This window comes from Pinus tabuliformis, chromosome 6 (assembly GCF_031772625.1).
Source record: "Pinus tabuliformis cultivar Carrire ecotype Pingquan chromosome 6, CPIR1, whole genome shotgun sequence".
Classification (NCBI taxonomy): domain Eukaryota; kingdom Viridiplantae; phylum Streptophyta; class Pinopsida; order Pinales; family Pinaceae; genus Pinus; species Pinus tabuliformis.
Window position 1 is genome coordinate 1,525,387,338 of NC_142292.1, and position 16,997 is coordinate 1,525,404,334.

Sequence of the window (16,997 nt, forward strand, 5' to 3'; positions counted from 1 at the left end):
AATTTCTAATAAATAAATAATGCTTAAATTAATAATAACTTATAAATAACAAAGTTAATTATATCTATAAACTGAACTTCATAAAGTCTAAACTTTTAACTTTTTGGAGTATATTTTTTTATATTTTTAGTTAAAATCTGGTCAAAATTGGTTGAAACGATAAATTTGAATTTTTAAATTTGTATAGACTTAGCGCCTAAGAAGTTTATAGAAGCCCTTGATCTATTTATGTACTAAATAACATTTTAAATAACAAAAAATTTGGTCGAAAATTGTAAATGGAAATTAAATGGGTAAATACATATGGTTGACCATAAATTTATGATGATATAGCAATAAGTTAGAGTAATTTAAATAAAATCTAGAATAAAATCTTTGAACTACTACACCAATAACTTCTAATAACATGTATTATCATAACATCACGTGTCATAACGTGTCAAACATGTCCCTTAAAATTGAACCCAAAATCAATCACCAATAATTTCTAATAAACATGCCTTATCATAACGTGTCAAACATGTCCGTTAAAATTGAACCCAAAATCAGTCAAACGCCCTGCTATATTACATTATAAACTTAACACCCAACTCTATTACATTATAAACTTGTTTGGTGCATCCTGTTTGCATTATATGGATAAAAAAACTTCGAAGAAGTCTAGGTGATTGTGTGATTTTGAAAATAGAGTAAAAGCCATCTCACACCAGATATTGTCGTTATGCGAAATCTGTCTTTTCCCAATGGCAAAATATGCGTTTGCGCGTGATAAATTTAATAATGCCCTCCACTGTACGCTAGATCCTCGGAAAAACTGCTCATATAAGCGCTGTCCCCTGCAATGACCTGCTCCATAATATGATCCTCGGCAGTCTCTGGCTCTGAGTACCTACTTATTGATGAGCTGCTAGGTATTCTGAGGACAGAGGTTCGAGCCATGGCGGTTGCCACTGCATATCCTTCTTCTCCACCCTATGCCCTTATCCTGCTAGTTGTAGTAGCCATGATCCTTGTGGTGCCAGCTTGGCTCGCAGAGCAGAGCAGTTTATTGGAGTTTGCGATCGAGATAAGTCCAGTCATGGTGATGGCAGCGCCCGTGGTGTTGATTCTGGTCATAAGGTGGCTCTCATCCCCCAATGCTAACTGCGTTGCCGCATTCTTTGGTGGCGGGGATCCCTCCTCCATCCATAGGGCAGGGGGGTCTCCTGTTGGTGTGGCCATAGTGCTTTTGATTGTTCTTCTCATGATCTGGTATCAGTCCTCCGGAGACGACGAAGAATCAGAGGAATAAATCTTCAACTCCATAGATAGATAGATAGATTGAGGCTTGCATGTTTTTTCTCACACCAGAGGAACAAATCTTCAACTCCATAGATAGATTATTTGAGGTTTCTATGTTTTTTTTTATAGAACTGTTATCTGTGGAAAATGGCTATGTTTTATGTGTAAGGTATTTTTATGTTGATAATATTTTGGAATTGTATAATCAAGAGTAAGGTTAAATAATTGACTTTTTTTTTATGGTTGATTTCAAAATATTTCTAAAATCTTCAATTAACATAAATTTATCGCAATGAGTATGTTGTATGTGTAATTAACCTCTTTTTGATAATTGATTTCAAAATATTTCCAAAATCTTTTATCAACATAAATTCATCACAATGAGATATGTCCTATATGTAAAATATGTTCTATGTGCAGAGTATCCTTATATAGATAATATCACAATAGGATATGTTCTATATGTAGAATATGTTCTATGTGTAGAGTATTTTATGTCGATAATATTTTAGAATTCAGATAATCAGAAGTGAGGTTAAACCATTGACCTCTTTTTTATTAGAGATTGCAAAATATTTCCAAAATCTTTCAAAAACATATATATCAATTGAAAATATTATTTTTGTATATTGTATTCTATATATATATAAATATTTTACTGCTCAAACTATGTCATTGTGATTTTACTGCTCAAACTATGTCATTGTGATGGTGTATTATAATTTTAAATGCAACACTGTTATTTTGATGTTATGTATAACCATTTTAAATTGTTTTTAATAAAATAAAAAATGATTTATTAAGTTAATAAATATTTTACTGTTCAAACTATGTCATTGTGATGGTGTATTATAATTTTAAATGTAACACTGTTATTTTGATGTTATGTATAACCATTTTAAATTGTTTTTAATAAAATAAAAAATGATTTTTTGATATTGATCATTTTCATTTTTTTTAAATCAATAATATAATATATTATACAGTTTCAAACTTCAAATGTTGTGATTCTTTCTGCAATTATATAATAACCTGAACCTATATTGGTATCTTTGCAATACTATTCAGTAACATATTATTAAATGTGTACGCTAAGTCTCATGGTTTGAAGCTTTATATAAATGGGTCATAGCAGTGAAGATTGAAAATTTTTATGATAATGATTTTGATATGATTATTTTATGATAAGATATTAGAGAATCGTGTAAAATTAAAATCTATTTTAATTTTTAAAAAATGATTTTAGGTCGAGAGATTGTTGTACTCAATCATGAAATATCTTTTTTCTTTCACATAGTTTTGACTTTTGTAATTACGAATGATTAAGTTATTAACGTCGTGTTTAATACGCACAATTCAAAATATTATATGCCATTAGTTGGAATGTTATTGTCATCCTGCACTGTCTGCTTTGATATATAAAATATTATTATAATAATATAAAAATTAGATTATATGGAAAATAATATATATATATATATATATAATTTTAGCTAAGTGGTTTGGTGAATAATTTGTTCTTTCAACTCTGTGATATTTATAAAATAGTTGTATCTTCTGTTATAATAGTGATAACTTATATTTTTAAATTAACTATTATGAAATAATTATATCTTGTAAAAAAAATTATTTTTACAATTTAAAATAATAAATGTTATCTTATAAGTAAAACTTCTCACTATAACTATGTTGATGATTAAAGTCTGCTAAGACCTCTATGGTTTACAAAACCTTAAGAAGGTAAGAGGTAAATCTTTAACATTATATTTTTATACTTGAAAAGAAGTGAGAGAAGCATTTCCAAATGGCCATAGTTTGATTGACTTAAAAGCCAATAAGGTTAGTATTGTGACAAACATTTTAAAAAATGGATGGAATGTGAAGATGAGGAATCTAAGAAGAAGTGCTTTTCATTTTCAACCCTAAGATGAGCAATCTAAGAAAAAGTAATTTAATATCCCATAGGTGAGAGACTTTTTCATTACATGGTGTTTTCAGAATTGACTAATGCCCACTTTCACTTTGAAGCTCATGAGAATTAGTTTTTATCTTAGTAATATTCATTTTTTTCTTAACACTAATCAAGATAGAAAGATAATTTTGGTTTTCAAGATTGAAAGATAATTTTAGTTTTCAAGATTGGGCTTGATCACCTTCCTATAATATTTTAGTTTCTTTTTTCCCTCTAACTCTTTATAGGCACACAAATTCTCCTTAAATTTTGAAGTAATAATATTTTTAATATTATCCTTATTCTCCAAAATGGTCTTCTCTTTTATCCTCGAATAGGCCATCTAAGCCTGAGAATCCTCATGTCATCCTTGATTGAGCCAAAGATGGGAGTTTTGGTTAGAAGTAAAAGTGATTTTAGGAAATCTTTTGGCTTCTATGTTGCATAACTTCTTCTTATACTTAAGATACCTAGTCATAACCATGCTTTCAATTAGGGAAAGAATTGCTTCAATCAAGAAGATAGGGTAGGGAGTATTTCCCTTAATCTTGAGATTATAGGTTATAAATTGCTATTGGATATGCTCTGGATATATTACAACCTCACACCTCACATCCATATAAAATAATAGAATTTATGAGAGTCTCAATTATCTTTTTTTAAATCAATATTGTTGACTTAAAGTTGTTTCCAAGTCCATAATAAGATTTTCAAACTCCATTTATCCGTTGTGATACAATTCCAATTTAGCTTATGATGGGTGTGAATACCCAAATATATCGTTATTAATATTAATAATATTAATAAGAATCAAGGAGTAGGGTCCCCTACCCTTGTAGAGTATTGGCTCTTGCTAAGTCTTAAATTCCTGGTATAAATGGATTACTAGTTGTTGGATATATTTTTGGTGTCATGGTGGCAGTAGATAAACGTGATATTGGGAAAATATTATTAATAATGATGTCTCCATTTATCTTTTTCTCAATGTTTTTTTTTTTTTTTTTTTTTTTTTTCTGAATAAGACTATGCTATTATATTACAAAAAGGCAAAAATTACATCATCATTGGTACAACAGAGCCGAAGCCCTGTGATTCCTGTCGAAGGACTGACAGTAAGCTCAGGAATAATCATCTCCAAAATTACATAAGACCGACACTTGAACCAAATCGACATTCATGAGACCGACACTGAACATACATGATTAGCTGAGACTGAAACACATGGAGACTGGAACAACTATGGATAGCCGTCACTGTAACAGAGAAGGACAGAATTACATAATGACAAAGACCTGACACATATAAGATAGCGGTGAGAGCAGACAGTGAAAAAATTCCTTGCTCAGAAACCTGAGGCGAGTTGCAGAGCGAACTAGTCATCATCAGTGGTGTGCGGGTCTTCCTCCGTTTTGCATCTGGGAGGCTGGTGGATGTCCGGTTCGGTGAGAATGTTGCGCTGCACAGGTTCACTTGGGCCTGCCCCAGGATCTGGGGAGAAGCTGTCTTGAACAGGGCGCAGCATATCAATGGCGGGAACTTGCATATCTACTGTGGGAGCCAACTCAGGAATCCGCAGAGGGCTGGCTTGAAGAGCCTCATCTTGACCTCGAGGATTGCTGCAGTGCTCCACCGAAACCGTTACAAAGAAAGTAGAATTTGACAGAGTGCATGGAATACGATATCTCACCATGGGATGCTCAGAGTGCCCACATTCCATCCTTTCTTGGTGTTCCGCTGCTCTTCCTCTGCCAACTGCCCGTCCCCTGGATCGTCTGCGGTCGGAAGAAACCTCGATTGAGGAGGAGGGGGAGGGGGCTTGCCTCTGAGACGAAGCCCGGCCTCTGCAACTCCCGCGCCGACTTATCCCTCGTTGGCGCTCTCCCTGCATCCTTGAATTGGGCGAGTAGCAGGTATACTCTCTCGCAGCCTCCCTCGGAACCAGAGAATGAGCCCGCACCACCTCCGAGCACCAAATCCTTATGCCAGACTGCGGGAGAATGACAGAGATGCCATACATCCCCGAATTGTTCGAATTGTAGGAATGCCCCCTCGCAACCTCAGAACCACCACAACCTCCCTCAGAACCAGAGCAAGAGCCAACATAATGAGCCTCCACAACCTCCCTCAGGACCAAAGCATGAGCCAACACAAACTGCGGGAGAATGACAGAGAAGCTATGGCTTTGAAGCGCCATTTTCCAGTTACCGAGAAGGGCAGTAAATGCCGAAAGGACTCGACTGCCATAAACCATCACCTGCGAACTTAAATGCTTCACGCTGCTACACCATATACTAATCGTCCTGGTATACGTGGCTTGTCCTGGCGGACACATGCCACGGACCACGCACCTAGTATGACGAGCCACGGACCTGCTATGCAATAAAACCACCCGCATCCGGGAGGGAGAGGTCCTTTTGCACCAAAGCGATGCAGTCTTTTTTAAGTTGTTCATCCTCAACCATGTCCAAGGAGCCGGAGAAGTATGGTGATGTCTGAGAAACACCTTGGTTAGCCATTCTATCGGCTACCTGATTTGCTGTTCTTCGCACATGCTGGAAGGTTATACTTTGTGGATTCTTAAGCTTTGCCTCCAGGGATTCCAACCTACTTAGTAATCTCCAGCTGGTTGCTAATTTGGCTGCTGTTGCCCCTGCCTGAATTTTCTTGGCTGCTGCTATTAGGATGAGAGAATCACCCTCCACCTCAAGAGGGAAGAAGTGTTTTTGCTCTGCTAGACAGATCCCTTGCCAGAGTCCTTCCATCTCAGCTACATTGTTGGTGTCTTTGCCTAATGAGCCATAATAGATATGCAAAAGTGCTCCTGTATGGCTTCTGATGATTCCTCCGAATCCTGCAGGACCGGGATTACCTTTAGCTGCCCCATCGAAATTGAGCTTGAAAGAGTTGAAAGCTGGTGGGGACCAGGAGGACGGGGAGGTGGAGCTGCGTGGGGGACGGGTAATGACCTTTGCGAAGGTGGAAAGGTCAAGATTCCATTCTTTAAAAATATCCCTCTCTTGTTGCGCTTCTGGCATGTCTGTATCATACCAGGTTCTTATGGCTAAGGTTTCCTGGATATTTCTTTTGTAGATGAGCCACAGAGCGTCGATTGTCCGGGAAGTGTTGTTGAAGATTCGAGAGTTGCGCTCTTTCCAGAGAAGCCAGTACAAAAAGCCTGGTATTAGACCCCATAAAGTATTGAGAAGTTGGCTTTTGAATGGGTTCTTGTCCCAGTTCCGGATATTTTCCGTTACATCCTCACCCCTGGGTTCTGTTCTCTTGTTGCATTTCTCCACTTTCTCCCAAAGTTGCTTTGCTAGCGGACATGTCTCCATTAAATGGCTGATTGTCTCAGCGTTGAGATTGCAATTTGGGCATCTAGAAGGCCCAATGAATCCCCTTTTTATCAAATTATCCCAAGTAAGAATGCGCTTTTTACTGAGCAGCCATAAGAAGGTTGAGATTTTAGGCCATAGCCCTGGTAGCCAAACTCGTGCCCAAATTTGATCTTTATCCGCTTGGGTGTCTGAATAGCGCAGATGATGTGCTTCTTTAGTGGTGAATGTGCCTTTGTGCGTGTGACCCCATCTGAGCTTATCCTGCTGGTTGGAGTGACGGATTCTGCGATGAGTGAGTTCCTGATCCATGTCTGAGTATGTTTCGCCCTCCCAATCCCTTTGCCAGCTGCTCGCTGGTTTCCATAATTGGTACCCATGATGCTCTGTTTGTTGCCAGAATTGTTGAACCTGAATGAGGTTTTCTTGCTGCATATAAGATTGCCAGAGGGGAATTTGGAATAGATTCGCAAGTTTAGGGAGCTGCTGCCACGAATCCTCCCAAAACTTGGCTGACGTGCCTGAGTGGATTTCCCAGAAACTGTGTTCCTGAATGAAGCGGCTGTGTATCTTTGCAGCATTCCAGATTGGTGAGCCTTGGGCTGTGGAGTTAATTCTGATGAGATCGTGCCATTGACTTCCCAGAGCATATTTTGCTTGCCATAAACGAGCCCAAGGTGAATGAGGCTTGGAGATCCAGTTCCACCACATTCGGGCTCCCATAGTGTTGTTACTTTGAAGCGGATCTCGAAGCCCTAGTCCTCCTTCTGATTTGATTTTGCACACTTCTTTCCAATTAACGAGAGCCCATTTTCGATTCCTACCAGTGGAACCCCATAGGAAGTTGCGCTGAAGGTTACGAATGGCTTTAAGGACCCATTTTGGAGCTGCCATGGTGGAGAAGAGGTACAACGGCATAGCTTGAAGGACAGACTTGATCAGGACCAATCTGCCTGCCATGTTGAGAGCACGAAAGGTCCACGATGAGAGTTTTGATTCCAGCTTATCAAGGAGAGACCGCCAGGAAGCATGTTTGATAGCTGAGTCTGAGAGGGGAGCTCCAAGGTATTTAGATGGCAAATGGGAAATGGTGAATCCCAGAATTCTGGCAATATTCCTTTGAGTGGAGGGGGGGTGTTAAAAAAGAAGAGTTGAGACTTCGAGGCATTGATGGAGGTGCCAGAGGCATCAGAGTAAAGGGAGAGGAGAGACTTAAACACAGAGGCTTCTTTCGAGGAGGGATGACCAAATAGCATGGTGTCATCAACGAACTGCTGATGAGACAGAGGATTGAGACCATGGATAGAAATACCTTTAAGCTCTTGAGAGGCAATGGCTGATTTGAGAAGTCTGCTGAGGCCCTCGGCCATTAGAACAAAGAGAAATGGAGAAAGAGGATCCCCTTGCCTAATGCCGCGAGAGGGTCGAAAGGGGGAAGAGGGAGAGCCATTCAAAAGAACAGAGAAGCTTGGAGAGGTAATGAGATTCATAATCCACCTGGTCCAGGTTGCACTGAAGCCAAAGGCTAAAAGCATTTTATGAATAAAATTCCAACTAAGCTTATCAAAAGCTTTGGAGAGGTCGAGTTTTAGGATCATACCTGGTTTCTTAAGAATCTTTAATGAGTGTATTACCTCATTTGATAGTATGATTCCATCCATGATCTGCCGTCCTTCCACATATCCTGTTTGTTCCGGAGATATGAGTAAGGGCAAGAGAGGTTTGAGCCTATTTGCGATGACCTTTGAGATTAGCTTGTATATAACATTGCATAATGCGATTGGTCTGTAATTTTCTGGCCTGTTGGGTTCTTCGCCCTTGGGTACCAGAGCTATGAAGGTGGTATTGAGGGCCGGGAGGATCCAGTGCATGCTTCTGGATTCTTCAACGAGGTCCCATACTTCATTTTTGATGAGTTCCCAGAATTCATGGAAGAAATTGGCTGTAAAGCCATCAGGCCCAGGCGCTTTTCCGTCTTTGAGTTGAGCCATGGCTTCTTCAACTTCCTGCAAGGTCGTGGGCTGGAGTAATCTGTTATTGTGATCCTCAGTTATGATGCTTGGAATATGCTGCGTGATGGCTCTGATTGCTGCATCCCTGTTCTCAATGGGTTCCGTTAAAATTTCCTTGAAATACCCTGTGAATTCCTTTTCCATGTCCTCATGTTCCTCAATTCTTTCGCCTTGTTGGTTGTTGATGAACGTGATATTATTGTGCATTCGCCTTTGAATGGTGGCTTTGTGGAAGAATTTTGTATTCTTCTCCCCCTCTTTGAGCCAATTGATTCTAGATTTTTGCCGCCAGAGTATTTCCTCTTGTTTCCTGCGTTCCTCGATTTGGTTCCAGAGTATCTGTTCCTGTTGAGCTTGTTCTTCTGATTTGCCTTCAAGAATGAGAGTTTGTTGAAGCATGCGCATTTGCTGTTCCAATTGTAAGCGCTTCTCCTGGATGTTACCAAAATTTGTGCGATTCCACACTTTGAGGACATATTTCAGATTTTTCAATTTTTGTTGGAATTGATACATTTTGGCTCCCTCTGGCGGAGTGTAAGCTGCCCATGCATCGCTGACTACCGTCTTGAAAGTGGCATTTGTTAGCCAGAATGCTTCGAATCTGAAAGGTCTGTTGCAGCGGTTACCTGGTCTGGACCATTGTAGCAAAATTGGCCAGTGATCAGAACCACTTTGGGGGATGATGGAAGCATTGAAATCCCCTCCCAGGTGGATTGCATTGTCAGAAAGAAGGAATCTATCAAGCCTGGAGGCAATGTGATGAATACCTCGTCGCTTGTTAGTCCAAGTGAAAATTCCATTAGAGGTTGGTATGTCCATAAGTTGATTGTTTTGAATGAATTCTTTGAGGCCCTCACTGTCACTGTCGAGCCTGATTCTGCCTCCCTGCTTCTCTGCCATGGATGTTATTATGTTGAAGTCGCCGCCACCAATCCAGAGCGGGAATTGCCTGTTTTCATTGAGGATAGAGATCGTTTCCAGCAGTTCTAGTTTTTGCTGAATTGTCTGAGGAAAATATACATTTGTGAGATGCCCATGGATTCCGGTGCCAATGAGGTGGAAGGAGGCTTGAATAAGATGGAGGGTGGCATGGAAGTCATATAGTGTGATGATTTGCGGGTTCCACAAAATAGCTAAACCGCCTGAGGCTCCAGAGGCGTCTACAGAGATGGCTCTGCTTCCTGCCCAGACTTTGCCGCGAATTCTTTCAATAGCATCAGTGCTGCTTTTTGTTTCTTGCAGAAAAACTATGGTTGGTTTTTCTTGTTGAATCAAGTTTTTGATCATTCTATGTTTTGAGGGGCTGTTGAGTCCTCTCACATTCCAGGATATTAACTTCATGTAAACTGAGATTTGGGTTTGTAGAACTTTGTCAACTTAGGGAATCGCCCCGACTCCATAAGTATTTCACCTAATGCTATGGTTCTTTGAAGGTCTGTCTTTCTTCCTCGTTTCTTAAGATCTTTGAGCACCTTTTTTCCGTCCCAAGGGCTGCCTCCCTGTATGCCAAGGCTTTTATTATGCTGCGCCTTGGCTAAGACTCCTTCCAGCTTATCTATTTGCCAGGGTTGAATAGAGTTGTATTCTTTCTGTTTGCATGCCGTTTCAAGTGTGAAGATGTCTAAACCATCTATACTAACATCCGCCTGATCTTCTTCCATGACAGTGGTTTCCCCTAGTTCTTCCTCATCCGCTTCTTGCTGAAGACTGAGAGCCAGAGTAGCATCGGTCTCCATATCATAGTCTTGCTGCTTATTATCCAATGTAGGCTTCTCTTGGGAGAATGAGAAGGGACTGAGACTTGACACCGATTTTCCTTTCTCCAAAGAAAGGTTTGGATTGGGATTCGAAAGAGCAGGATCAGAGGGCTGCAAGGGGTCTGAGTGAAGGAGGGAGGAAGAGGGCGAAGAGGAATTGAGTGGGGGTTCAGAACTGGGATGGTCTTGCTTATTATGCGTTGCAAGAACAGAGAATCTGTTCTGGGAGTCAGTTTTGAGAGCGTTTTCCATGCCTGGCTGACTCTTTTTGGCATGCCTACGGCGGTTGGGAATTTTGATGAAACCTTCAGAGTCTTTATCAGAGACAGCAGCAGCTGCTTTGGACTGAGAATTTAATGGACAGTCACGGAAGAGGTGGCCATGCTCATGACACTTACGACAGCGGAATGGAATATGCTCATAATCTAAAGGTTGTGTCCATTCATAATCATCGTGATAGAGTCTTACCGTATCAGCTAGAGCTTTGGTCAGATGCATTTGGACGCAGATCCTGGCATATGAGGTATATTTGCGAGTTTTTGTCTCAGCCGCGACTCGGATGAAGGTGCCAAGTTTGTTGCCTATATCCGCTAGCATTTCTTCTTTCCAGTACTCCGCTGGGAGGGAGTACATCCTGATCCAGACCGGAGCCCAGCTGAAATCTTCCTTGTCGGGATTGAATCTTGGTTTCCATTCTGTGAGATAGAGGCCTGAAGAGTTGAAGAAGTATGGGCCTCCTTCGAATATCCGCACTCTGTCCTCCACACAGTGAAAGATTGCTGTGAAAAAGCCTTTTGGACCTAGTTGCAGAGTAATTTGTCCTTTGGGCTTCCATTTTGAAGCTATCCAACCTTGTAAGGCTTTTTCCGTAGGCCAGAAGCCTAGAAACTTTCCGATTAGTGCATGATCTTGCATGTACTGGATCTCACCATTGATGCGGTGGCTAGGCAGGTCAACCTTGATGGGTTCGGCAGCTTTTGGGATACAAGTGGCCGAGGTTGCCTTTGGCTGAGACGCCTTAGCTTTGTTGTGTATCTCTTTGTCTGCATTGTCTTCTTCTGTCGGGGCCGTATGTATCCTTGCTTCATTCTTCTGATGTCCGTCTTGTCCTTCGACTGGGCCTGCGCCAGAGGGGTAAAGAGGCTGAGCGTACTTAGTTTTGTCAGAGCTTGTGGAGTTTTTTGGAGGGGAGGCAGAGCTCTCCCCTCCTACCGCCATTTCCATTGCAAGCGACCAGCAGAGGTGCGGCGGCTGCTACAGTGAGGGCAGTCAGGGGCGGCTACTGGCTAGGGTTTGGCAGCGTTGGGCAGTGATTTGCATCAGAGCAGTTTTCGATCTCCCCAATCATCTTTTTCTCAATATTATAATTCCAATTGAGCTTATAATGGATGTCAATTCCTAAATATATGTCTATTGATATTAATAATATTGATGTTGTTATTACAATAAAAATTTAAATATTTTAATTGAACTTGAGCGGAGGAGATAACAACCATTCTACCACCACCACCTGAGATCATTCCAATTAACAGAAGTTATATATATAGAGAGAGATTGATATTAACAAGTTAACAACAACCACAATAAGGTAGTTATAGATATTCCTAACCATTGAAGTCAAAGGAATATCTAAATATTTAAATATTACTAATTATTTATAGCAATTTATAATTGATCACTAATTATATTATATTTTTATAAATAAAATTTATATGGTTTATCAATTTATTATATAATTGATGATACAATATTATTATGTTTAAATAATAATTATAAATCAATATATGATGACAATATACATCTAATGAGGTGAAATTTGGTTTATGGAACCTTACAAAAGGGGAGGAATTACTTGGTTTGCTTTATAATTTTATTTTTCTACTAAAAAATCTTTAAGAAAATCATTTCTAAATCAATATAGTTTTCATGAGTTGAAAAGTTAAAAAAATTGTGGGAATTATCCAACACATTATTTTATCATGGAGCTTGTGGGAGTTTGTTCTTATTTTAGCATTGCTGATTTGCTTCTTTAATCATCTTTTAATATGGGGTTGAAGTCACTCTTCCTTATAGTATCTTAATTTTCTTTTATCCACTAATTTTTTATAGCATCATAATTTTTTCCTTAGATTTAGATGTAATAATATTTTTAATATTATCTTTATTCTATAATGTGACCACTTTCTTTATTTCCTAATGATTTAACTGACATTTGTAATATTTATACCAACTACACTTGAACCACGGGTCTTCACTCAATGCACCTGCTTCATTCATAGAATATTAAAATTACCCATTATTTTACTAGATATTGATACAAACTTCCTAAAATATTTTTGTTGAATCCCCTTCCCAATACATCTTTCCAACGAAAAGAACCATTGTTTTTATTATATACCCCTTTTAATAACCCCACTACCTACAAACCTCCTAATGCCCTATATCCCTCTCTCAAATATTTACAATATATTGATTTTCTTTTTCACAATTTTAAAAGTCACTTATGAATTGACATGATCACATATTATTCAACAAGGTGAAGATTCCATAACTTCAACACCATGTGTTTTTTGTCTAATATTTGAAGCAATCTTAGGAAGCCTCTTGTTTTCCATATTATTTATGGTGCCTTTGTACATTCAATGCCTAGCCATAGCCATTCTCTCAATTGGAGGAAGATTCTCTTATATATAATAGATAAGATATGTGTTCCTTTTGATTTTTAAATTATAAAATACTTTTGAATTTATTCTATATTTCTCCATTATTAAAATTGATGCAATTCCAAAATTCATAACTAAATAAAATCACAAAGATAATGATATTTTCACAAAATAAATTCTCCTGATCATATATCAAAATATATAATTATTTACTATTATTTACAATTTCATAATAAATTTTCTACCCTCCATATATTATCTTCTATATTTCATGTTTTATAATAAAATATTTAATATTTTTCTTTCTAGTTTATGAGAGCTTGAGATGACTAGCACGACTAACCTATGGCTTGAGTAGCCACTACCCAAAGGCATCTAAGTACTCAAAATCACTTCGGGATCACACTGAGCCCCCACACCAGTCCTTTGCATGGTTGGATTTTTTCCCGCAAAGTTTCGAACTAGTGACCTTTACACCACATAATGTCTTAACTAAATACCCTATCACCTTCTATTAAATGCCCAGAGACTTATAAAATATTTAATGTTAACTATTATATAATTATTAAAAATATTTCAATTAATAACTAGTTTGTAATTTATTACTTAACTAATTATATTATCATAAATAACAAAAATAATTTTCATATTATTCAAATAAAAATATATATTTAATTATGTGTGATTGTGTAATTAACTATATATTTTATTTCATTGTAAATAACTATATATTTAATATACTTAAATATAATATGATATTATAATACTATATTATTATAGTAACGATAATAATTTATTATATCCTTTGGCTATCACAGTCTATCCTTATAGCTCGATGTACTAACCCCATATTTGAACATAGTCTTTGCAACCAAACTACTTCTTTGCTTGCATGAGTGGTTGCCATGTATTCTGCCTCTGTAGTTGAAAGTGACACTACAAACTGTCTCTTACTCATCCAACTGACTGCACCTCCAAATAGGTTAAACACATACCCATTTGTACATCTTCTCTGATCTAGATCTCCAGCCCAGTCTACATCAACAAATCCATGGATGTCCGAAATTCTATCCAATCCTAGTCTTACTTGGTGGCGCAAACCATAATCACTAATGCCATGAAAATACCTGAAAACCCGCTTCACTGTTGTCCAATGCTCCTTCCCTGGTTTTGACATAAACCTACTCAATACTCCCACTGCATGTGCAATGTCTGGTCTAGTATAGACCATTGCATACATCAGGCTACCAACTGCACTTGCATATGGAACACGAGACATGTCCTCTTCCTCTTCTTGTGTCTTGGGACACTGTTCAACAAATAACTTTACACCTATAGGAATAGGAACCTTCACCGGTTTACTATCCAACATATTAAACCTCTGTAGTATTTTCTCGACATACTTCCTCTGGTTTAACCAGAGCTTCCTCTTTGCCCTATCTCATTTAGTTTCCATGCCCAAAATATAGTTTGCAACACCAAGATCTTTCATGTCGAATTTGGAGGACAATTATGTCTTCCAATCCTGGATAATTTCTTTGTTATTTCCCACCAACAACATATCATCCACATACAAGACCAAATAAATAACATGGTCACCAACTAATTTAAAATAAACAGTGATTTGCTTTGCTTTCGGTGAAGCCGAGTCCTCGTATAAATGTATCAAATTTCTGATACCACTTCCTTGGTGACTATTTTAACCCATACAAAGACTTTTTTAACTTGCATACCAGTTCTTTCTTACCCTTCACTGCAAAACCTTCACGTTGCTTCATGTAGATCTCTTCTTCCAAATCCCCATGAAGAAATGTTGTCTTCACATCCATCTGTTCTACCTCAAAATCAAAAGCAGCAGTGACAGATAAAAGTAATCTAATAGAAGCTACCTTGGCAACAGGAAAAAAAAATGTCACCAAAATCAATTCTCGACACCTTGGAATAACCTTTTTCTACCAACCGAGCTTTGTATTTCTCCACCTTTCCTTCTACATTCATCTTTTTCTTAAACACCCATTTGCTTCCAATGGGTTTCCTTCCAGTCGGCAACTCCACCAGATCTCAAGCCTCATTTTTGTACAAAGATGCCATTTCATCAACCATGGCCTCTTTCCAGGGTTTGCCATCTTCTTAATCTACTGCTTCCCTCACGGTTCTGGGATCATCATCAGAGTTTGCAAAATTTGAACAGAAAGAAGATGGACTCTGCCTTTCTGGTTTCCTTATTTCTCGAACTGATCTTCTTATAGTCCGAGTTTGTGGCTCTTCATCTTCTAATTCCTCTTCTGTTATAGAGTCTAATTCTTCCTCCTTTAGCTCAAACTCTATATTCTCAAGTTCCTTTGATAGGACATCATGTTTAATAACATCTTTCACCTCTCTAAACACCACATTTCAGTTGTACACAACCTTCCTTGTTTTTGGGTTCCAAAGCTTATAACCTTTTAAACCATCCTTATATCCAATAAAGATGCACTTTTCATATTTACTATCCAACTTTGTTCTTTTATCCTTTGGAACATGTACATATGCATCACATCCAAATACCCTCAGATGTGAAAGAGAAGGTTTCTTACCAGGCCATACCTCTTGTGAAGTCTTATCCTCCAATGTTGATGAAGGTGATATGTTGACCAGGTAACATGCAGTCTCCACCGCCTCTGCCCAGAATTCTTGTCCTAACCCAGCACCAATGAGCATGCTTCTTGCCCTTTCCATCAATGTCTTGTTCATTCTTTCTGCAACTCCATTTTTCTCAGGTGTGCATGGAATAGTCTTCTGTTGTGTTATACCACACTTCTTACAAAACTCTTCAAATTCATTCCTGTAAAGCTCTCCACCGTTATCTATCCTCGAGAACCTTTATCTTCTTCTGTTTGCTTTTCCACTAGAGCCTTAAATTCTTTAAACCTGTCAAAGACTTTAGATTTCTTCCTGAAGAAATATATCCATGTATTCCTTGAGAAGTCATCTACAAATGATACATAGTACAAAGACTTTCCCAGTGATGGAAACAACACAGGTCCAAACACATCATTGTGCACAAGCTCTAATATATGTTTCACCCTCTTACCACCAGAGGGGAAACTCACCCGATTCTGCTTTCGATATACACAATTTTCACTAAAATCAAAATCCAGAGAGATATTATACATACCTTCTACCATACCATTACCATGAAGTATTCAAAGTCCCTTCTCTCCAACACATCCAAGCATTTGATACCAGAGCATGCTCTTTTCTCCAGAGACCACTAGATTTTCTACTCCACTTTCAGGAACCACAGAACTGTTGCACCCATCAATAACAGTGTTACCTTGAAGCTTGTACAGAGTTCTAATCTTAACTCCCTGCATCAATACCAGTGCTCCCCGAACCATCTTGTAGGTATCTTTCTCAAACACTTTTTTACACCTGCATCATCTAGCTTGCTTACAGAAATCAAATTTTTGGCCAATGCAGGAATATGCAGAACACCCAGAAGTGATCTAATCCTTCCACCTTGCAACTTCAACTTGAATTATCCACAACCAACGATTCTAGCCTTCCTTTCATCCCCTAAGAATACATCACCACCATAATATTTGTCATACTCACAGAACCACTCTCTATGGGGAATGAAGTGAAAGGATGCACCTCAAACAATCAACCATGCCTCATGATCTACATGTGTACTTGAAGAAGAAGACAAATACTCAACCCCACCTTCATCTGAGGTGGTTTTTGCCTCTGCAAAAGGAGCATCATCAGATCCATTTCCTTTCTCAGGAGCTTTAGATTTACAGTCCCTTTCGAAATTCCCTTCCTTTCTGCATTTCCAACACACCTTTATAGGTTTTCCTAGAGATTTATATCTCCCTCTAGATTTAGATCTCCCACTCGAGAACTTATTTTTGTTTCTTTTCTGGGACCGTCCTCATACAGCAAGGCATCACCATTATGGCCCTCCATATTTTTTCATCTCATCTCCTCTGGTAGCAAGGATAAGACTATTTCAT

General features: G+C 38.4%; 1 protein-coding gene across 1 annotated transcript; it reads left to right on the forward strand.

Annotated features, from left to right (window-relative positions):
* The first annotated feature begins 840 nt into the window (after nt 1-840).
* Nucleotides 841-1,464, forward strand: LOC149264532 (uncharacterized). Its single transcript, XM_089389859.1, has one exon. The coding sequence runs from the start codon at nt 938-940 to the stop codon at nt 1,289-1,291; it is 354 nt and encodes a 117-aa protein (XP_089245985.1). The 5' UTR covers nt 841-937; the 3' UTR covers nt 1,292-1,464.
* Nucleotides 1,465-16,997: the final 15,533 nt, after the last annotated feature.